We start from the raw sequence: 24,494 nt of genomic DNA on the forward strand, positions 1-24,494 counted from the left end.
GCGGTCTCATAAGTAAAACGGGAGCCCAGATATTACATAAGTACCGAACACTCTCCCATACCCTGTATCTCTTTCCTGAGGAATGGATGAGTCTTGATGATGGGATTGTTGTCAATTGGCACTGCTGACACTGTGCATGTAAGTTAATGTTCTATACTAAAAGGCTAACACTGCTTCTCACCTCTTTTTGGGGGGGGGGGGGGGGGGTAGTGCTCACCGGAGGCCACTAGATTGCAGCCGGCAGAGCAATTTAAATGTTGCTCTGTTCGAGCGCACGTAGTCACCAGTGCTGCTACTGTTATAATGATCAGTCATTTTGACGGGCTGGTAACTAGCCACATTCTATTCCAGCAGCAAAACACGTCTTTCGCTACACCACAATATAACGTTACACCATCAATACCCTCTCACTTGCTTTTTTGGACTTCCTCTCCCCAAAATATAAAATAGGCTAGTATATGCTAGTACCTGCAAATTTGTTTTGATCAGCACTTTAAATTGTGCAGAAGATGTTCCAGTCCCTGTATTGGTCCATGTGGTTACATACTCTCTCCTTCATGGTGTCAGACCACACCTGGCTTCCTTTCAGGGCTGTGAAATGCGCTAGTAGTCCTGGGAAATCCAGCTGCATGGAGGCTCTGGCTTGGGGATCAGTGGGAAAAGGGACTCTAATTTTTCCTTACTTGTAATATTGCTATAATTACAGCAAGCTCTAAAGATTATATATTTGAACATTTTTCAGTCTGAAAAAATAATGTACTTGTTCTCTCCCTCTCATTTTGAATTAGCATGTTATAACTTTTCGGTATTTTATGGGGCTTCTCTTCCGAAACGTTGGCTATTTTGCTTTGAAATACAGCACGCTTGATCTAAGACCCTGGAGTGCCATCCTTTCTTCCGTCCCATACCATTTCCCTTGGAGGGGCACCAAGGCAGCTGATTGCCACGGAGAGTGCTGGGCCGCATCCTCCCTCTATATCGATAGATAGATAGATAGATAGATAGATAGATAGATAGATAGATAGATAGATGTATCAAACAAAAATCCCTTTAGTTGCGCTAGTATTTCTATATGAAGTTATGGGTCGCTGTTATTACTAGATCCCCTGAGTATCCACATAAGAAAATATATTAGGAGACAAATCCCTAAGAAGAACCTTATGGTATTTTATTAGGTTCCTAATAAGAACAGGAACGTATTGGTATCTCATCAAAATTCTTAAAAGAGGTGTGACCTCCTATCACCTTCAAACCAATAAGAACCTAATTAAAAACCAAGAGAGATGTTTGTGTACTTTACCCCTGATAAAGTCTCGTTACGAGACGAAACGCGTCGGGTTTACATTCCTCATCTAAAGAATCAAGAAAATATCTCCTAATGATTATGAAAGATGGTGAATTGTTAATTTTAACTTGAAAACTTTTAACAACATTTTCTTAAAAAAATGTTTTATCAACAAATGACTGTTGATTGTATAACCAAAGACAGAATTATCATAAAGTGGTTCTGAACAGGGGCGCTATTTAACACTATTGGGGAGATATATATTTATTTATTTATTCATTCTGGGATGATGGCAGATCATTTCTCTTTGTGACTCCGACTTCATTGTAGAGTCTGGAGCATTAGTGGATGAGACTGCTGGTATGTGTAAATAAGTTAACAGATGCACATGCACAAAAGCCTCTTCATGTTATATACTGTTTGCAGCTTCAAAGGAGAAGCTTCAAAGTAATTGTCTGATAAACAGCTGAAAGAAAAAACGTGTTTCCGTGCAGCACCTTTCAAGTACAAATGTCCCATTATTTCATGACTACTAATACGTTTTTGTTATGGAGCAATTTGTCAGAGATCACAGCTTGGCTGAATCCTCCGCAATACCTCAGACACTTTCCAATATGAGACCTACATGGGACTGCCTGACATCAGCACCTGCAAATTTATCTATGTATCCAAATAGTGCGCTCTGTACAGTGTAGGAAGTATAGGGATCTATTACACTTTTACATCAGAAACACTGAGGGGGGAGAAGTAGCAAAGCAAAAGCCCCCATACACACTCGCCTGCTAACGACAGCGTCGATATATAATATATAGGCTGTGTCACCGGTCAAACGGGAGAGTGCATACACACTAATCGACATCCAATACAAATATTATTCAGTGACGTCACTGGATCCGCGGCTGTGCATGCAGTAGCTGATATAAACAGATTGAGTTGTATGCACAAGTCAGGGGTGGGGGGGGGGCTTCATTGGTGATGTGAGGTAGCATGCAACATTATATTGAGCATACAGACTAGACTGTTTTTTTGTTTTTTTAAGACGTCGCTTGGTAGGGCCGTTCTATAAGATCTTTAAAAACGTGGCTAGTGTGCAAAAGGCTTTATAGAGAGAGAGCGAGAGATAAAGTACCAAACAGCTCATCTCTCCATTTTCAAACACTGCTGGTAACATAAGTTAGGACTGGCTGGTACTTTATCTCTCTATAGTCCTTGATACTTCTCCCCAATTACATTCACAATATGATGAACTGGCTGTATTGCAGTGTGCATTAAAGTCACTATAAAAGCCTTTACCCCTCCTTTTTTTACCAGAAAGTAGAACTTGTAAATCATGTGATGGGCAAGATATAAATAAAAGGTGATATTAGGTCATCTTTATAGGATTGTATACACGTAAAGGTACCATTAGGTGTAAAGAAGCCTATAAAGAACATAAAGCAGTTGGAATAGCCAGTAGAATTCTTATATGTATAGGAAAAAGCATTAGTAGCAAAATATATGGGTATGATATATGCATACATGACCCCCATATGTTGGACCATGTGCATTCACATGGAGATGCTGTACCACATCCATACTTCTGGTAAGGCTTTCCAGTAATGTTGGCTACCAGAATTTGCATCTATTCATTCACAAGAGCATTAGTGAGACCTGGCACTGTTGTAGAGTAAGCCATTATTTGAAGGGCCTGCAATTGGGAACCGTTCAACTGGCATCCCACAGACTCTGATTAGTCCATCATACTGCCAGATGGGGATGTGCAAATTTACAGAATGCTGCTTCCATAGGCAGTTAACTGCTACAAAGAACAGACCACTCCACTCAGTGGTCCAGCTCTGTGAGAATGTGTGGCCTATCTTCTGAGCTGTTTTTGCATCATAATAAGTGTCAAGAGTTAACCAGGGCAGTTCTGTAAAGGTGGCTGCTCATGGACTTTGCCATGTTGAAAGTCTCTGATCTCTTCACTATGGCCCTTTCTATAGCTAATGTTTGACTAAGGACCATGCATGGCTGTATGTATGCTTGATTTTATGCACCAATTAGCAAAGGGTGTACCTTAAATGGCTACACACTAATTACAAGGAGTATCCGCATAGCTTTGGCCAATTAGTGTAGATTGCTACCTTTTAGGTCATGTTGAGTACTCTGTGGGTATGGATTATTTGGTCGACAGTGAAAAGGTTGACCAAGGAAAATGTTGACATGCACTAGGACAACAGGAATAAAAGGTCGAAGCATGAAAATGTTGGCATTGGTTTTTCTGATGTTGACATCTGTTGACTTGGAGCCCCAATTAGTGTAAATGTACCTTTGCCTGGCTCGCTTCGGGCATGGTGCATTGCTCTGATTGGCGTGCTTTACCTTTCTCAATTGTTTATACTTTATGATCCATGTGGACTACAAGGTATGAGTGAGAAACTCATGTTGACCTTTCCATGTGCCAACCGTTGCCAATGTCGACCTACTGCTTTTGTCGACCTTTTGTCAAGGTCGAAACTTTTAAATTGTAGGGCAAAAGACTAAAAAGTCACACAAAGGTAAAATAAAAATAACATTTTCCTCTTACACAGAACATAAAACCGACTCGTAATACATCAAAATAGAAACATTTTGGTATTTTGAAGGCTTAAATATTCGGAAGATACAAAAAAGGCTCAACCCCAGCCTGAAAATAAAAATTGGTGGTTTTTAAGTACTGTACCACCAACAGGTCATGTTTGGTGGATTTCTGTAATTATCCCACCTGCTTCCACAGACAGACAGCTGCTCTGTATAATTTTAGATTCGTTAAATATGTAAAATGATAAATGTTACTTCGTTGCTGATTGGTTGTCGTGTGCCACTTCTTCAGCAACTCAGTTCTCCGCCCTCATCACGGCTTCCTACATCTACCCCTCAGTTATTAGCAGCTGTGAGTGTGTAAAATCCCGGGAAATTCGGTAATTCAGTAAACCAGTCATTGAGATTTGAGTTATGTGACCTCGCCAGGCATCACTGTTTCCCAATGAGAACATACGATGCGTTGAATGGTATGCGATCCCAGCAAGGGCTACAGGCTGCGATGAATATTCATGACATCCTGTAGGATCTGAGATATGCAAGGTGCATGGACACACTCCTTGTATCACAATCGTAGGGAAATGACAAGCGATGTGTCTCTTTTCATGGGCACCGACAGCCAGGTTCCCGATGGCTGTCGGCTATTTTCCCTCGTGGGGGTCCACGACCCCCATAGAGGGAGAATAGAATAGGTGGCTTGCGTAGCGAGCCACCATGCCCGCAGCGTGGCGAGTGCAGCAAGCCCGTAAGGGGCTTGTTGAACTCGCCATGCTGTCTGGGTCTGGCAAGTCGGGATCCCGACGTCTGGCTAATGACTGTCGGGATCCCGACTGTCGGACCCCTGTACCACACCCCTTTCATGTGAGCCCACACAGCAATGTTTAGGATGGCCGCCTTTACTGCCAAATTTTCCTGCCTCGCTTATGGGATACAGCGTAGATAAAGATGCGGATGGAATTTTTAAAGTTCTGAACCCTCCAAACACCTGTGCTTTAGAGGAGGCCTGCTTCAGATTTTGGGTTTGAACGGTGGTCTCTTGCAGTTAGGTCTTTATTGAGGCACTTGACCATGAGGAGTTTTGCCATCTGAACATAGAACCATTCGCCAGCAGTGTATCGTATATGCATAAACAAGTCATGCTGCACTCCTTGGAGCGATCACATGTAGAATACCAATGACACAAATTAGAAGCAGACCAGCTTAAAGCCTAAGAATATTTTCTCTCTGAGAGCAACAGATAGATCAGTAATCTCCTCTGTATCTGCCAAAAGATGGTCCTCACAGGGAGCTGGACTGGTCACATGACAGCCAGTGGTGATCTGTTCTTACTGACCCTATTCAAAGCAAGAGAAAACAGATGTTTTGCAGCGGTGCCAAGAATTATTTTTTTTCCTGCATTTTAGGAACTGTTCCACACGCACAGGGAGGTTTAGTTAATATATTTCAGATGAGAGGGTTTTTTTTTCTCTCTTACATACTTTTTTAACTTTTTTTTTTTTAAGCTGCCTGGGTTAACGACTTATTTTTATTGTGCAAGTGATGGGAATATAATTGAAAGGTATTTTTCTTCAAACTGATGAACTTCTGCTTTGTAACCAACCTGGATGACTGCTCACATGGAGCTCAACTGAAAGTATGTTGAGCCATTTATTGACTGTCATTTTGGCTGATGGTCCACTCTGTTGGGGTTCCACTTAAAATTTGCAAGCCTCTCCCTCAGACATTCTGGGACAGTAGGAATGTATAGGTTTTGGCGCTATTATACATAGCCTTGGGCACTTTGGTGTAACCCATAGATCTGTGTAGATTTTCCTATATGGTTCCAGAGGGTGTGCCCTAGTTTTATAAATGTGTGTGTATAGTTAGGGTGCAAGGGAAGTACAGTAACACCGCCCATCTTTAAAGTGTGTGACGGATACTTTGCTTTCGCAATTCTAATGAATGATCCCGAAGATAAGCTTGCTTTGTTCCCAGCCATAATGACAGCATCCAGTCCATGTGCAGGTTGTGACATCTTTATCTGCTTAAAGTCTTGTCAGACTTTCACTGGATGGATGAGTAGGCTGGGCTGAAGTTGATTTACACAAGATATTTCTAAAACTATGTGGGAAGCGTTTCCAGAGGACAAACATGCTGCCACTTGAGCGATAAGAGGAATTTGACACTGACACTGGGTCAGCAGTTGGGAAATGTCCCCGACTTGGCAGTCTTAATGCCGAGGATTTAAAATACAATACATGTCGCCATGGAGACCATTTTTGTCTTGTCGCCAACATCTGTGAGTTGAAAGCCTCTGTCACCAATCTGGTCTTGGCAACAAAGAATTATGCATAGATCAATAAAGAATATTCACCAGAATAGCAGAAGTTCCACCTTCAGAACATCCTAATTTATTGATTGGTAGGATCCCATGTGTGATTAAGGGCCTTATTAAGACCTGTTTTATTGTGGCCGGAGATGGGCAGATTCGGGGCGGCTGCTAACGTCATGTGAAACGGTACACTTTGACGGTGTCCATGTCGACGTTTGGGCCAAAAAAATGGTGAAAACCCCATGTCGACCTTTTCACTGTTGGCCTAACCATAGTTGACCCAATGCTTGTGTTGACCTTCCAACCACATTGACCTATTTCATGTGTCAACCTAAGCCATGTTGACCTTCAGTGGTTGACCCAATGCATGTATACCTAATATTGGTCAACCCAATGACCCATACCCATCCTCATAGGGTCACCATCTGTGCAAAAAGATTGTAGCAGATGCTTAAATTCATCTCGTGTGTGAAAAACCTATAAAGGCTTCTTTGAACTCCCAACATTCAGCTCGTAAAGCAAACCCACTATGATCACATGTACATTAGCCAGCAGCATATCCTCATGTAGCAGTTTCTTCTATCATGTGGTATCTTCTATGGATGATCATCAACCATGGGCCGTACAACATAAACAGGGGCAAAACTATTTTTTTTATTTTTATAATCCTATAAAAGGTACAATAAAATTACTACAAAGCGTCACACCAAGATGTAATACACATAGAGATCTCCCATGAAAGAATGGAAACATGGACCTGGACACTGTATCCGTGTACTGCGTCCCCTTGCATGCTTTAATGTTAATAAATCATAGAAATTGGGTTTTTCCATTGCGTTTTCTTGCATTATACGTACATTCTACATATAGAACCCCAAAAGAAATAGGATCAGATCTTCATAAAGGACCACTCGTGGCTTTGATTGAGGCTAATTATTCAGCACTCCGACATTTCGAGTATAAACATGCTAAAAGGTGGCATCAGCCCTTTTTTTAATAGCTGGAGATAAAGGTTTTTGTCCAAGATAGTGCTGCTGTACTGTATGTCTCTTAAGGTTTTGTACATAGTCTTTAAATGATGAGCCGCATCTTTCTCGGAATTCAAGCAATCCCATGTTCTTGTCCTTTATGCTGCCATACAAATGTCAAGCTGTTTTAAAGGAATAATGTATATCCGTTCCCTGTGTGTTTGGGTGCTGGGTGAAACATAGATAATTATGCACATGTAAGGCATAATGTACGCACACATAAAAATATCCCTGTATGCTCGACGACCGTTTTAGCATTCCCTGATAGCAAAAATGTGGCCAGGGATGCTGGGACTTGTATTTTCACAAAAGCTGGTGAGCCACAAGCAGTCCTTTTGTATGTGATGTATTGCATGCAATCCCAGCCAAGCCTGCCCTGTTAAGAAGCAACCTGAGAGATTACTTCTGTAGCAGGGGCGACTGATACCCCCATTCACACTGGCAAGCCAGAATCTTGGACCCGGCTTGCCAGCGATTTCAGATTTGTCACCCGACCCGGCATAATGCCGGGCGGGTTTCGTCATCAGGAGGCGGTGCCGGGACGGCGCTGGGAGATGATCGCATCTCCCAGCGGCGCCTTTACGGTACAGTGAATGGGACTTGGGTTGCGTTGACCCCGTTTACCCATTTACACTGCTCCCGCGATGGTTCTGGGTCCAACCCTGGTCAATACCCGGGTTGAAATACCGGGATGCTAGACCAGGACCATCTTTCAGGACCCTTTCACACTGACCAATTTCCCATTCATGTGCAATAACCCAAGAAATATTTGTCAGTGTGAAAGTGGTATCGGTTCGATGTCAGCCACCAACAGTTTGGGTTGGTTTCCTGCGATGATTGCTGCAATCACAGCAAAATTATCCAAATGGCAGGTAAATTATGAAGGCTTTAATTTAAGAGATATTTGCTGAAAACGTTGTCTCATTCCTCAGTTATGTCAAGATTTCCTGACCAATAGCATAGAATACGTATTGATCATCACAAAAGAGCCGACAAGGTGGTTAGGCCAGCGACTGCTCCGTGTCAGGAATCAGGTGTTTGCACTGTAACATTACATGCAGCACCGGTCTCCTGTCAGTGTGTAGGAGCCGGCACTTACAGACACAGCAGTCCCCGGAGGGCAGCCCGCACCTCCCAGACCCCATATTAATGCAATAATGTAAGTTTGGCATGCAAAGCCATGCCCCCTCCATAAAGCCACACCCTTTTTATGAGAAATTTGCCTATGGCCGCACGGGTGTCATTGAGAGGTGACGCCCCTGTTTGTGAGCAAGATTAATATTTGCGAAAATAGGATTATTTTGTGTTGTCTGTCTCCTAATTTATTTGCTTGTGGATTCGAAGTATTAAAGAATGTGTTTTTACAAAAAGTAGATGACCTTTACCATGAATTGTATACGAATACTCTAAATGCCATTCCAAAGGAGGACAGCATTAGTTACAGTAAATTCCGCCTTTTTTTTTTTTTTTTTAATGAATAATTTCTGCTACAAAACTTTTCTTTCTCTTAACAAAATGTACAATTTATTTTTGTCATGAGACATGCGTTGCTCAAGGCAATATAAATATAATGCTGTAATGAGTGAGGTGTTGCGTGACAAGGAATAGTTGTCCATAAATGTGCCAGTCAGTAATGAGTGCACCTGTTGGGTGGCCTTGAAACGTGAACTGTGTAGGGTAATGAGGACCGAGTTTGAGAACCACTTTCCTGGACCAAAACTGTTGTAAGGCATGCTGGGATGTGTAGGTTTACAGCAGCTAGAGATCCACATGTTTTTTTGCAGTGAATTGTGAACTTGCGAGTATTTGTAAATTACCTTGTAATATGCCAGATTGTAGGTGGGTGTAGTCATGGCACCCACAAATGTTTAAGGCAGTGTTTTCCCTGCTTCAGTTTGGCCTCCAGTGCTCAGACCATTTAACTGTGCATGTATTACAGGTTCCCCAGCAGGTACTTAGGTGTATTCTGTGCTGGCTTACGCAGGTTAAAAGATCCACAGGTGGAGCCAATTATTTTTCTTGTGACACTGAGGAAATCTGTAAAATATACTGTTGGAGAAACACTGGTCTAAAGGACACCAAGTAGTGCAAGTCGATAAAGAAACCTTAATACATGTATACATATACAATTGAATGTTTATTGGGAAGGGGGGAGTGACCTCTCCCAGCTGTAGGCCACAAAGCTTCTGCAACCTCCGCTTCTAGAGAAGTAATGTCTTAGGGTCATTGGAATATATTTCCATTTAACAAACACAATCTTTCTTTTGTGCATGTCTATCGAAGGGAAATGTGCAATCTTCAAAGAAGAGTCTTCCTCACATTTGAAAAACCTCTGATAATGATTACAGAAGGTACCGCAGATGAATTAATTCTGCCTACAGGATACACAGCAATTGGTCCATCATATAATATAATATACTTTATTTAGCTGGAGCATTTCTGCATTAAGTACTGAAAGACATGGAATGAAGTATAGTTAGACATTTACCATTTTGTGTAGACTAAAAGGCACCTTATATAAAAAATTGCATGCAGTAGATCGTATAGTAGGATAAGTAGGTTGTGACCTGAATGTATGATCACACAAACCAAGATTCTTAACAGAATGTGCACTATAATATGGGCAGAGAGCGTGATTGTGCGATAGCGGATGTCCACGTGTACTGCATTTATTTTGTATAGCGTTACATGTACAAGTATGATTTGTGATGTCTGTAAATAGGTGCTTTGTCACATGTTCTCAGACTGTGATAGTATCTATGACCACCTATATAAACAGGTCAGCTCTGGCCACTTAAGCAGCGATGTCTGGTTTGTTACCAGTATAATGGATTGTAATACAAAGCACTTCACTAGGGTTACCATTTTCTAGGCGCATATTTGGGAATAAGACTTAAAAGGTTGTTTAAAATCTGATTATCTTCTAATGACATGGAGCTCCTCACCACCATCATGGTCTTGTGGTAGAAGTACTTTTTTTTTTTTTTTTTTTTAAATATAGTCTTTATTTATTTCAGTTTTTTTCTTACATAACAAACAAACAACACAGAAAAGGACAAGGGGGGTCAGGTGGTAACAACCATATAGTCCAAGTCCAAACATCTTTTAGCAAATATATAACATATACATAACATCCTATCCAATACTGACAGTCCGAACTACCATTTTTCCCTTGGGATTCCTTCCCCCCCCCCCTATCTTATTAACTACCCGTCCCCCCCCCCTCCCTACCCCCCCCAAGATTTGTCCCCAGTAAGTCGTCTTGTCATTATCTCTCCTCTGTAGTTTTTTTTTAATCCTATTAAAGTGCATGGTGTGCCTTGTGTTACTTTAAACCTATCTATTTTCCATCATAAAATTCGGAGTGTATCCAAATATCCCAAACCTGGTGGAACTTACTTATGCAACCTCTCTTTGAGTACATATATCTTTCATGTGCAATAGTGTTATTTACTAAATTTTTCCATTGTTTTATACTCGGGGTGTCCTGTGCCAGCCATTTCCTGACTATTAATACCTTGACCAATGTGACTAAGTTTGCAATACATTGTGATTGGTATTTATCTGTGCCAACTTGTGCATTTAATATACATACTTTTTCATTTAGAATGTTTTGGTCGAGCCCCAACCGTATAGCTACTTGGCCAACCGCCTGCCATAATCTCTGGACATATCTACATTGCCAGATCATGTGCAGAAGTGTTCCTTGTTGTTCTCTACATTTGGGGCATTTATCACTATTTCTTTTATTATATTGTTTGAGTTTTACTGGGGTCACATATACTCTGTGCACTATGAAGAGCTGTATTTGTTGGAACCGTATTGATGCTGTTGCTTTTGTAGGGGATTCCAATACTTTATCCCATTCCTCATCGGTCATACTCCCTATATCCTTACTCCACTCACTTCTGTTTTTCTTTATTTGGCTATCTTCTACCTTCCCTATCAATATTTTATATATACCGGCTACTTTGATTTTATTTTTTGATTCTAGTATTTTCTTTACTGGGCAGTCCTCTATGTTGACCCCTTCCCTCCCATATGCTGCCCCTAAGCTACTCCTTAGCTGGAGGTACCTATAGAACATATTTTTTCCCAATTTGTACTCCGTTGCCAGCTGTTCAAACGTCTTTATCCTTCCTTCTTCATAGATTTGTCCCACTTGCGCTATTCCATATTTCCCCCAGCAAACCTTAACTTCTTTTTTCCTGTATCTAACTTCTCCTCCCTGGGTATTTATTGCCCAGATCGGGGTTTCCGGATCCAATCCCTCGTAGCCCAGTATTTTATTTGACTGATCCCAGATCTTCTTAGCTTGTTTGATTAGTGGCTTTTGAGTTTTTCCTTTGCTATGGTCCAGTAGAACCTGCTTTGGGGAATCCCCTTCTCTATTCTGATCCACTAACTCATTTAGGCTATTCTCGCTAGTTCTTGCTACCCAGCCCTTCAGGTGCCATATCTGAGTTGCCATATAATACAGTTTAAAATGTGGCAGACCCAAACCTCCTTGTTTTTTATTTCTAGTTAAAGTGGTTATTTTAATTCTAGCTCTTTTATTCCCCCAAATGAAGGTTGATGTTATACTATCGATCTTTTTGAATATTCTTGCGGGTATATGGGCTGGTGCTTGTTGAAGGATGTAAAGCATCTTAGGGAGTACTACCATCTTTACCACATTCACTCTCCCCGTTATGGATAACGGCAGTTTTGTCCATGTTTTGATTTTCCCCTGATACCACTTTATCAGTGGTTCCAGGTTCATCTTGACATAATTATTTGCGTCATTTGATATGTGAACCCCCAAATACTTCATACTCCCTGTCCATTTTACCACTCCCTCTTCCATCCGGCTAGTTGGGCATCCTCCCTTACCAGGCATTATACTGGATTTATCCCAATTTATTTTTATCCCGGACTGTTGCCCAAATTCCTCCAGTGTTCTTAATACAATTGGCATCTCCCTATCTTGGTCCGCAATGTATATTAGCATATCATCTGCATAGGCAGAAATCACTTGTTTGTTTTTTCCTTCGACGGCTCGCCCCAGACCGCTCATCCCTGGATTTTGTCTCAGGGAGCATGCCAATGGTTCCAATGCCAGATTAAACAAGGCAGGGGACATTGGACACCCCTGTCTTGTTCCCCTCTCAAGTTCAAAGGTTTCCGTTACATACCCATTAATTTGTAGCCTGGCCTTTGGGGCAGCATATAAGGTTTTAATCCAATTAATAAACTTCCCCCCAAAACCGAATCTCCCCAACACTTCCCATAGATATCCCCATTCTATACTATCATATGCCTTTGCGGCATCCAAGGAGAGGGTACATGGGGTGTCTCCCTCTTGCTGATCGATTTGCATATTTGTATAAAACCTACGGATATTTATTGCTGTGCTCCTTTCTTTGCGAAATCCTGTTTGGTCCTCATGTACAAGTTTATCCATCACCCTTTCTAACCGTTTTGCTAACACTTTAGCCAAAATTTTGGCATCTATGTTTATTAATGATATGGGCCTAAATGATTCCATTGCAGTTGGGTTCTTGCCTTCCTTCAATATAAGTACTATCATCGCCTCCCTCATTGACTCCGGGATTAGTCCCTGCTGCAGACTGTGATTTAACATTCCTGTAATCTTAGGCACCATCTGGGTTGCAAATTTTTTATATATTTCAGGTGGTAATCCATCGCAGCCTGGCGCTTTACCCCCGGGCATAGTTTTTATTGCCTCTCCAACTTCCTGTTCTGAAATGGGGTTTTCCAATGCTTCTCTATCTGCTTCACTTAAGGTAGGTACCTCTATTCCCTTTAGGAATTCTGTTCTCTCTTCTTTTGTTCTTGGGGATATCGACTTGTACAGTTCTTTAAAGTATTGAAGAAAGGCGCTAGCTATTTCAGGGGTGGTTTCCGCCTTACTACCATCCTCTCTCATCACATATACTATATTCTTCGAGCTGGTTATTTCACCCCTAGCTAGTTGTGCCAAGTAGCTACCCGGTCTATCATATAGTATATATTTATTGTGTTCCCTGAAGGACTCCTGCCTCACTGTGTGTTCCTGTACTACATCCAACCATACTGTCTTGGCACCTACCCATTCCCTTCTTGCATCCTCAGTCCCCTCCTGCCAATATGACACCTCCCTGGCTTTACTATTCCTTTCTGCTTCTACATTTCCCTCCCTCGAGGTTTTTTTGATTTGGGCAATCTTTTTTATAAGGGCTCCTCTCAGGGCAGCTTTCCCGGCGTCCCACACCACCCCTTCTGGAGCTGATCCTTCATTATCCTCATAGTACATTTCCCATTCCCTAATGATCTCACTCCCATCACCCATCTGGTTCAGCCAGGAAGAGTGGCATTTCCACATCCGCCTACCCCTATCCACTTGTTCGCTAGTCTGGACCAAGATGGGCGCATGGTCGGAAATCCCATGTGTCATATATTCCACCTGTTGTATATGGGGGAACATAGTTTCATCCATCAGGGCCATGTCTATACGTGAAAAGGTTTCATATGATTTAGAGTAGCATGAATATGTTAGTGTTTCGGGGTGCTTCTCCCTCCACCAATCCCTCCACCCCACATCTTCCAAAAACTTGTGCAGGCCCTTATTTCCCCCACTAGAGCCTATATCCTTCTTCCTCCATCTATCTAAGCTGGAATCAAGTACGTTGTTCAAATCCCCCAAGCATAAGGCCGCCGCCCCTCCTGACCTAGCCACAAATTCCACTGCCTTTTCCAATACCTCGTAGTGGAATGGTGGAGGGATGTATACCGCCATGATGCATACCCGGTTTCTGTATAGCTCTCCCTGCAGGAACACGTATCTTCCCATCGGATCAATTTCCTTTCTCTCGCACACAAAGGGTACATTTTTATGGATCATTATCGACACGCCCCTTGCCATGCTAGAGAAACATGAGTGGTAAATGCTTCCAACCCACGCCCTTTTCAGGGCCATAGTTTTCTCCCCAATCAGATGGGTTTCCCCCAAACATATAATCTGCGCCCCATATTTCTTAATTTGGTTCATCACGGTTGCTCTTTTTATCCGGTCATTCAGACCTCGAACATTCCAGTATAAAATTTTTACCATGTTTTACCTTGTGTTACAATTTTTACCATGTTTTTCCTTATTTTCTACCCACAATGACCTAACTCCTATTAGCAACAAATGTTTCCCCTTACTCCCACCGCCCCCCTCCCTGTATACCATCCCTACTACAGTATACCTAATGTCCGCCCCCCCCCCCCCCCCAACACACACACCCACAGAACTCAGACACTTGGGGCAATAAAACATTTAGTAGTCACGCTCTCGAGTGGGCCCTCTGATGTTACACACTTGCTTTATATTACGTTATGGGAGAGAGAAAAAAAAAAAAAATAGGGTTCACGCTTAGTGGCAGCATTCCTGTTTCATGGATATATGCACAGTCCATCGTATTCTCATTCCTTATCTTCCTGCTTTTGGTTTAAAGCTTGTTAGCCAGTCGGATGCTTCCTCAGGGTTGTTAAAGAATCTGGTTTTGCCTTCAACGATTACCCTCAGCTTAGCTGGGAACATCATTGAGTATTGAATATTTAAGTCCCTTAGTTGTCTCTTGATGTTTGCATATTTCACTCTTTCCTTTTGCACTTCTTTGGCAAAGTCCGGGAAGATCATTACATTGTTCCCGTTGATTTTCAGATCTAAATTTCTTGATTTCCGAATTATAGTATCTCGATCCCGATAATTAAGGACTTTTGCTATCAGGGTTCTAGGTTGGGCACCTGGTAGCGGGGCTTTCATAGGGACCCTGTGGGCTCTCTCTATGCAGAACTGTGCTGAGAGCGAGTCTCTGCCATACTGAGTTGTCAGCCAGGATTCTAACCAGTTTTCGGCACTCTCCCCCTCCGTTTTTTCGGGAACCCCGATTAGTCTAATGTTATTGCGTCTAAGGCGCCCTTCCATATCGGCAATTTGACTCTGGACCTGTACCACCGTCCCTGTTAATTTTTTAATTTGCTCTACCATAGGATTCTGAGTATCCTCTAGCTGGGATATTCTAGCTTCTGTCTCATTCACCCGGGTCTGTATGCTTTGCACCGATTGTCTTAGCAGGGTGATTTCGGCTTGCATTTGCTCAAACTTGCCACTTAGTCTCTCCTCACTCCCATTAATGGCCTCTAGTAGTTTCTGAAAGGTGGCCTCTGGTACCATATCAGACATTGTAGAATTCAGCAGGGCAGATTCATTTGGTGACACTGAGTCCCGTTTCCCTTTATTCTGGGCCTTCTGCTGATTTGTGCTGTCCCTTGCGTATTTTTCCAGTTTGGCAGCAGCCGCTGCTGCTGCGGCTGCCTGTCCGGCCTTCCTCATATTTACTATGTGGGTGCTGCGTATTAGGCAGACCTTGCCTCACTTGTTTTACAGCTCCACTCAGTGTTTATATACACAACCAGTCTGGATTTATACTCTCCGGGCCGGCCGTTTCCCTCCTGCTTTGGTTCTGTCCCTGGCCACCTTTCCATTCACCACCACATGCCTCCAAATCTTAGTGCACAGTATTTATAAGTCGAGTACTCACTCAGTTCTGTCGTGCACCCCCTCTCCGGAGATCTCTCTCAGCAGTGGCCTGTGTCAGTGTAAGGGATATACAGCCTGCTCCTGCTGCTCCCAGTTTGTATCCTCTGGGTCAGCTGTTTAACGCCCGAACAGACTCCTGGTATGTCAGGGACTTTCCATCCACTCTCCTGGCACCTCTGTCCGTCCCGTGAGAGGCCACCTCTCCACGCTGCACCGCACTCCTAGTTTCCCCCCTCCACAGGTAGGCACGTCCCGGCGCTGTCTCCTCTCAATAGCCGCCTGGCTGCCTCGGATCCCCCAGCTGTACAGGCTCCCAGTACTGTCCAGTCACAAATAGCAGGGCTGTGCTGTAGTGTGCAGCAGCGTCCTGTTCCTCGCTCCCGTCGGCGCTGTCTCCTCTTGATAGCCGCCTGTTTACCTTAGATCTCTCAGCTGTACGGGCTCGCCAGGCACTCCGGCCACAGGTATTAGGGCTTTGCGGTATTGTGCAGCAGCGTCCTTGTTCCACGCTCCCGTCGGCAGCTGGTGTGTGCGTACCAACTACCTCTCGGTCCAGACCAGTCAGGTAGTCATTCAATCTCGGCCGTGCAGGCTAGAGCGCCACGTTAGCGCGACCCAACTCTCCCAGCATTCACCTGGCTCCACACATCAGAGGGCTCACAGGCTCCCGCCCTACTCGGAGACTTCCGTGATTACCGCCCCACAATCACAGTGCTGAGTGGTAGAAGTACTTAGTCCAGTGGTTCCCAAACAGTGTGGCGTGTCACCCTGGGGTGCCTCAGAGCACTTGCAGGGGTGCCTTGGGTTGATGGTGCAGGACCAATTCAAATTATTTATGGTCAATGTAACAGGCAAAACCAGTGCTTGTGGCTTCCAATCCTAAAATATGTGGCTAAAACGAACAGAATCCTATCCCTCACCACATAACTGGGCTTAAAGAATGACTTATGAGCACAACTTTTTTCTGAAATTCTCAGTAACAAACTTTTGGCCTAGGGGTGCCATGAAAAATATTTGGGAACCACTGGTCATTGGATTATTTTTTAGTATATCAAAGAAATGCAGGCAGAACCTCTACTTTTATTAATTAAAAGTGATGTCTACAATCAGTCTTTATCGCCTGAGATAGCAAGTATAGTATGCAGTTACAATGCAGAGATACGTAGGTCCATCATTCTGCCACCTTAGGGTTTCTAAACTGTACCATATTGAAATATGGAGAGTTCAAGGAGAACCAGGATACATCAATCATACGTCCTTCCAATGTACCCATGTAGTACACATGCCACCATCCTTGGCACTGAATGCCTTCCTCTAAAGGCCCATACACACTGGGTGACTTTGAGCTGAAAGCCGCTCAAACATGCTGTTTTGAGCGACTTTCAGCTCAAAGCCGCCCAGTGTGTATTCTCCGGTGGTGAGCGCTGCTGCGCACTCCTACATCATCACCCAGAAAGACGTTCATCTGCTGGTATAACCAGCAGATGAGTGGCTTTGAGGACGTCTTTGCATAGCGTTGCACTATGCAAAATTGTCCTCTCCCCGCTGACGGTGCCGGGCAGGGGGAAAGCCACTCGATGTGTATGCACTGAGCGGCTTTCCCCTTATTGATGATGGCGATCATCGCTGTCCATACGCACTGGGCATAGTCGCCCAGTGTGTATGGACCTTTAAACTGCTTTTGGTCAGTTGCTTTAAAAGGTTGCAAGCAACACCTTCCGTAACTCTCAGCTGTTGGAGAAGCTCATTACTGGCTAAGGTGGTGTTTAATGCAGGGACAAAGCACAATAGTATCCTTTGTTACAAAATGTCCATAGTGCAAGTTTTAAGGGCCTCCAATCAAAACAAGATTCCAAAATCCTCATTGGTGATACAAGCGGTGTGCCATTTTAGCATCTTCTATAGTGGTGATCTATCTACAAGTGCAAAGTCATTCTTCTGCCTCTTGTGTTAAATAAAACTGTACCTTTATTTTAGACCCTTATTTTAAAGGAGAACAATTCCTTCTATTCGTGTATACGATATGTCCCACTGATTCAGTTTTAGGAATGCTTTCTTTTTTGCGTTGTCCTTCATCCAAATCCTGCAGTGTAAAACAGCTGCCTTGTTCTAAGCTCGCCCCTGCATGCCGCTGTGGTTACTGGTAATGCTTTCAACTTGTTTGTAGAGCATTTCTAATCTCTTCTTGTGGTTAAGCTGAAGCTTTGGCAAAGGGGCAAGGGGTCATGTTAACACTGTTAAATAGTTCTAAATATATCCTTTCTTTTCTTTAGCAACAAGAACAGGACCCAACAAACCTGTATATCTCTAATTTGCCACTCTCCATGGATGAGCAAGAGCTTGAAAATATGCTGAAGCCATTTGGCCAGGTTATATCTACAAGGATACTCCGTGATTCCAGTGGTACCAGTCGTGGTGTTGGGTTTGCAAGGTGAGGTTTCTGATTTGTAGTTTATTACTTATTATGAGTCTTTATTGTAGGTTTATAAAGACCATTCCCCTCATTATATCTATTGCTATTGCAGCGGTCTGAAAGGGTGCTGTACTGAAGAAATCCAGCCCTGATTTGTCATTGCAGATCACATTTTACTAATACCCCTTTCACACCGGCCACCTGCCAATTACCCAGCATTTTTGAGTGCCCGGTCATTTTGCCGGGTGCAGCCTGACCCCAATTCACACCACCCGCGAATTACAGAGTTAAAGCTTTTCAACCCGTAAATTTGCTGAAAAACCCAAATTTTTCTTTGGTGGGAAAGGGTCGACACGGGTCTTAAATCCTGGCACTCTGACCCTGGTCAAGATCAGGGTCGGAGTGCCGGGATTTAAGACCCGCGTTGACCCTTTCACACCAAAGAAAAACCCGTGGTACTTGTGTATTTTGGCGGCGCCCATCGCATCGCATACCATAACACATACGATGGTATGCGATGCGACGCGATATCGTACGATAGAGCACGATGGCATACAATTTTGAAATTGTATGCCATTGTACATGGCATACGATGCCATACGATGCGATGCGATGCGATTAAACATTGTATAAGCACCCTAATGGGTGCTTATACTATGTTAAGCACCCAAATGGGTGCTTACAATGTTAAAGCACCCCCACGCCACCCCCCACTATAAACGTGAACCCGAAGCGTGGCGAGCGCAGCGAGCCCGCGAGGGGCGGCGGTACGCGTCCTACGACCTTTTCATACCCCCACTATCCACGTCGGCGTGGAGTTGAGAATAGAATAGTGTGGCGAGCGCAGCGAGCCACCGAGCCCGAAGCGTGGCGAGCGCAGCGAGCCCCGCGAGGGGACGCGGATACCTTCACAGGTAAACGCTTCCCCTCGCGGGCTTCACAGGTGTCCGCGTCGCCACGGACACCTGTGAAGCCCGCGAGGGGACGCGTATAACTGTGAAGGTATCCGCGTCCCCTCGCGGGGCTCGCCACGCTTCGGGCTCGGTGGCTCGCTGCGCTCGCCACACTATTCTATTCTCAACTCCACGCCGACGTGGATAGTGGGGGTATGAAAAGGTCGTAGGACGCGTACCGCCGCCCCTCGCGGGCTCGCTGCGCTCGCCACGCTTCGGGTTCACGTTTATAGTGGGGGGGTGGCGTGGGGGTGCATTTAACATTGTAAGCACCCATTTGGGTGCTCAAAAGCACCCTTTAGGGTGCTTATACGATTTTTGGTCGTATAGGGGGTCAAAATCGCGTCGCATCGCATGCCATCGGGTGCATGGCATGCGATGCGACGCGATCTGTTCGTCGTACGACGGACATCGGGGGCGCCGCCAAAATACACAAGTACCAAACCCGTGTTTTTCATCAAATTCCTGGGTCGAAAATCTTTAACCCGATAATTTGTTTCTGGTGTAAAAGGGGTATAACTTCACTGACTTTCCATGGTTTCTTCTTGCATTTCCATACAGAATAGAGGAGAGGTGGAGTGAGTTAAAAAAGTAACTGTAATCCACAGATGTGAAGATACTACTTGTGATTGGTCATTTCACAACCCCCAGTCCAATCCCACACATATACACAAACTTTAAGGGTCTCTTATAAAATGTTGTTAAGACCCTTTGGGCGCTTAGCTTTATCGCACAAGTGGAATAAAGTACCAAGCATTTATTAAAATCAAATATATGCTAAGGAATTAGCTTAGCTAAAACTAGAAAACCTAAAAATACAGCAAATAATTAGCTCTGTAGCTTAAATAAACATGTAACAATTGGTCATGAAACAAGAGTATACAGAAAGATAATTGGCTCAGAAACAAAATAAAATGTATACCCATACCAGTGGTGAACAGAGAAAGGTCAGCATGTTAGTAAATAAAGCAAACTGTGGAGGTCCAGAAGTCCCCACTGTATGTCCTGCTTATGTGTTTTTGATTGGGATGGTGCACCCACATGCACCTATTCCTTATCTGTGTGAGCGCTGTATTTAAGGGGGTTCCAGAATTAAGGTGGGCTTTGTCCTAAACCCGACCCCCTTCACACATTATTCCATTTGTGTGGCAAACCCGATCCCTTCACACATCATTCCATTTGTGTGGTCTGTGAAAGAACCCAAAGGGTATCTTCAAAATTTATATGGTGTATGATTTCTTAAAGTTTATAGTACAGACCACTGCGGCTGCTTTTAAATGCTCTTGCGCACAAGGAGGCCGATTCAGGATCACTCTGCGACCATCAAATGATTTCTTTCCTCTTGGGCCGCATGTCAGGGGGTGTGTTTGCATACATCCCCTTGCATGTTACCGAGGAGATTCGGCGGAGGGGGGTAGGGGTTGTTTGGCCAGACGGCATTAAGCCACTCCCTAAGCACCCTGCTTAGTGACCGGTGTTGAATCACCCCCAAAGTCTTGCATTTTTTCCTGGGGTCTCCACCTGCAATACCAGATAACTGGGTGGGGTGAGTAGAAAAAGAAAAACACACCTTCGTAGTGCACCTTTTACAGTAGTCTTCTTTATTGCTATGCCAGTGTGTTATTAATCTTCCCTTTCCTTCAATTTCAGGATGGAATCGACAGAGAAATGTGAAGCTGTCATCAATCATTTTAATGGAAAGTTTATTAAGACTCTTCCCGGTGTTTCAGGTTTGTCATTTTATTTTTGTTTGATAGTGACTTCAGCAGGTTCATATGTTTTATAGGAGGACAGGTGCCCTAAAAATGACACGTTTGAGGAGTAGCTAAATTTTTCATGGAGTGTTTCCCCCCCCTTCAGATGACTGTTATGTTTGGCTTGGACATGATCTGCATCATAGACCAAAATCATATTTTAGTTTTGCCCATGTGTTCATATCATCATACAGTATTATTTATTGCCATTGTGCTGCCATTTTAAATCATTACAATTATTTCATATTTGTATTGTGTTTACCAAATTTCCAAGACAATAGGGCTTTACAGAAAGGTCTCACTTATGTTAAAGCTATATAGGTATTCATCAGTACTGTCAGGGAAGTTGGTTGTCTTTCAAAATGAGGTGACCATATCTTGCCAGCCAACCCTGTGGGATATTCACACCTGTGCGTGAATATCCCACTTTCAGGTTATTTAAAAGACACCGGTATAACTTATACAGACCCAGATCATGATCAAGACTCTTGCAAACCCTAAGCATTTATCTTTTAGAGAACAGCATTTTAGTTGCAATAAAATCCACCTTCTCGGAGTTCTGCAGTCTTGTCTCTTGTCATGTAAATGGAGAGTGCAGTGCAGATTCACAAGTCAAGTAAGGTTCTAGCAAAAGCACCTCTCATTATTGCAAAACAGGACACTCTTTGCTGATCCTGTGAAGTGAGGTTACAACTTTATTTAGCTACTTAGTGCCTGGTTGATGTTCCCTTCTTGCCTCTTCAGTTATCCTCGCACTCTGGTCCCCCAGTCACTGTAATAATCAGCAGGTTCCCAGATACCTCATTGTGAAACCCATTACCGATTAGTCAAGTTGGCACTCACTAATATCATAGTTCTCACTGCCACCACTAAGGGAACGTCAAGGAGTGATTAACTAGGCAGGTCTTGGGTTTTACCTACTATAAGCTATCACAATCGTTTTATTTGAACAATAATTTCACACAGATCTGTAGTCTTCACTTCACGGGCTAAGAGGTTTGTTGAAAGAACAGAGATTGTGCTAAAACTAAAGGGTTTCAAATTGAGCACAATTCCTCAAATGCATAAAGGTTTCAAAAATGTTTTTGCAAAATGACACCGCCTGTGTGCAAATGAGCAAAGGACTCTTGGATTGATTGTCAGTATGAGCCTTATTCTAGTTCACTCTTTCTGACAAAATCCTTCTTAGATGGACAAAACCATGTGCACTGCAGGTGGGGCAGGTGTTACTTGTGCAGAGAGAATTAGATTTGGGTGGGGTTTTACTTCAAAGTGAGATCTATATTGCAGTGTAAAAATAAAGCAGTCAGTATTTTCCCTGCACATAAACAAAATAACTCACCCAAATCTAATTCTCTCTGCACATTTTACATCTGCCCTCCTGCAGTGCACATGGTTTTGTCTATCTAAGAAGGATTTTGTCAGAAAGAGTGAACTGGAATAGGGAACATATTGATCTTCTAATATAGTTTTGACCTGGTGAGGGGGATGCCTTAGAAAATGAGACCTCCGACTTCAGGGCCCATAAACCAATATCTCTGTTTTGGGGTTTTACTGGCATATGCTTCCAATACCAATTTTTGGGGATCCCGAGGATCTGGAAAAGGACATAAAGTGTAATGACCGTAGTGACAAAATCCCTTACAACTAATTATAAATGGTGAGCTGGTTCTTGGGAGATACGCTGCCTGGAAACCGTACATTTAGATAGATAGGTAAAATGCATAATTGTGATGTATATATCACTAGTATGCAGTTGCTATAGGAAATATAAGATCACATGATTAAGGTGGCATATTCTCAAACCAGCCACAGTTTACAAGGTGATCCTCCCTCCTACTACCAGTATAGCACAACAGCAGTATAGAAAACAGGGTACAGGTACGTGAGATTACATATTTATAACTAGCACTCATTGATCACTAGAAAGTGGTTGAATAACCCTGGGGGAAATTAAGTTTTATGTTGCGTTAGTCCAAAAACTATCCTACCATAATTTTTAATATATACATTTTTAGACAATAAAACCTGGACCTTGTATTGTTCATCATAATCCATGTCGGTGAATTGGCAAACAAACCCTGGCAATTTTCCAAATTCTCAGCATTCAGTCATAATCTGGGGACATAGACATTCAAATATTTACAATGTTCAGTTCCTTTACACATTCTTCTACATGTTAACCCTGTAGTTTTATTTTTGATCTAATCTATAACAAACACACTTGAGAAAAGACCTGTTTCCTGTGGTTAATTCTTTTCACGCTGAGCATAGAACATCGTGAGACGTATAATAGATATTTTTCTGTTCATGGAACCAATTTACAGGCCCAACAACTGTATCCATTGGCAATGTGTCCACACAAGTAGGAGGTAGGATTTATTTCACAGATGTTATTATTCAGGCGTCAGATCAAGAGACTTCACGGATTCTACTCGGCAAATTACTGGACAAAAATACTAATGCACTCCTCTGCTGACCGGGCCTCACAGCCTCTTACCCAATCATTTACCAGACTATCGTTCTAGCCCATAATATATATATATATATATATATATATATATATATATATATATATATATATATATAATAGAGAATAATTTGCATAAGTTTGCATTGGTAACTATTCTAAAATATTTTGAATAAGGGAGGAGGTTGTTGAGCAAGGAAATCATTAGGAATCCTGATTGATCACCTATAGCCACCATTTCTGGGCAGTCCTTTGAGAAGAACCACCGAAACCCAGGGATAATGGGTGCATACTGTTAGCACCCACCACTCTGGTGATTTGATGCCAAGGGATTAAAGTAATTACTTTAAAGATTTATAAAGTTTTTCCCAGAAGTGGATTTGCCTCCCCTTTGGTCACATGTTTCCCTCCCAAATGTTGCAGATTTCATGGATTTCTATCTATGGCACATCTCATCCCTTTTGAAGAGGCAATATGGCATTGAAAAGCTTTTTTTGTAGTGCTAAAATTCCTAAATAAGGTTTACTATTCTTTACAGTACCTCAGGAAGGAAAAATTGGTAGCCACCTTCAACACAAGAGTGCAATAACAAGCATGGTTACTGCTTTTGGCCCATTTTTATATATTACTAGTGAAAAGCCTGTCAAAATGACGGCTTCTGCAATGTACTTTCATTTTAAGCTGTGACCATTTTTAGGTAACAAACTCTCCACCCCATGCCGAATTTGCCCATACAGGTTGAGTATCACTCATCCGAAATGATCGGGACCACGAGCATTTCGGATAAGGGATTTTTTTTTTTTTTTATTATTTTTTAACATACTTACCTGGTCCCCCGATGGTCCCATATCGTCCCCCATTGTCCAAGGTGGCCTTCAGGATCTTCTTCAGCTGTCCCAGGGGCGCATTGCGTGAGTTTGCAGGCGCGCTGGTGCCGTCACCAACGCACCAGTGCAATGCACTCCTGGGACCGCTGAAGATGTTCCTGAAGGCCGCCGTGGACTTCGGGAAAAGAAAAACACGGTTTTTGGAATAGTTCAGATAAGAGATCTCCGGATGAGGGCGACTCTACCTGTACCTCCAATCTCTGTCTTTACAGCTCTCGCTCCATATCCAGCAAGTTTGAAATTGATCAGTATCACTTTCACTTTCCAT

The 24,494-nt window shown here is 43.0% G+C and overlaps 1 protein-coding gene across 5 annotated transcripts in view; it reads left to right on the forward strand.

The window, feature by feature from the left end:
* Nucleotides 1–24,494, forward strand: part of RBMS1 (RNA binding motif single stranded interacting protein 1) — a 346,188-nt gene that overhangs the window by 285,956 nt on the left and 35,738 nt on the right. For all 5 annotated transcript variants that reach the window (XM_083153957.1, XM_083153959.1, XM_083153956.1 and 2 more), the window contains exons 5-6: nucleotides 18,023–18,180; nucleotides 20,766–20,845. In XM_083153957.1, the coding sequence (XP_083010083.1) occupies nucleotides 18,023–18,180; nucleotides 20,766–20,845 (238 nt within the window). The remainder of the gene's footprint in view (nucleotides 1–18,022; nucleotides 18,181–20,765; nucleotides 20,846–24,494) is intronic.

This window comes from Crinia signifera, chromosome 7 (genome assembly GCF_055691185.1).
Source record: "Crinia signifera chromosome 7, ASM5569118v1, whole genome shotgun sequence".
NCBI classification, from domain to species: domain Eukaryota; kingdom Metazoa; phylum Chordata; class Amphibia; order Anura; family Myobatrachidae; genus Crinia; species Crinia signifera.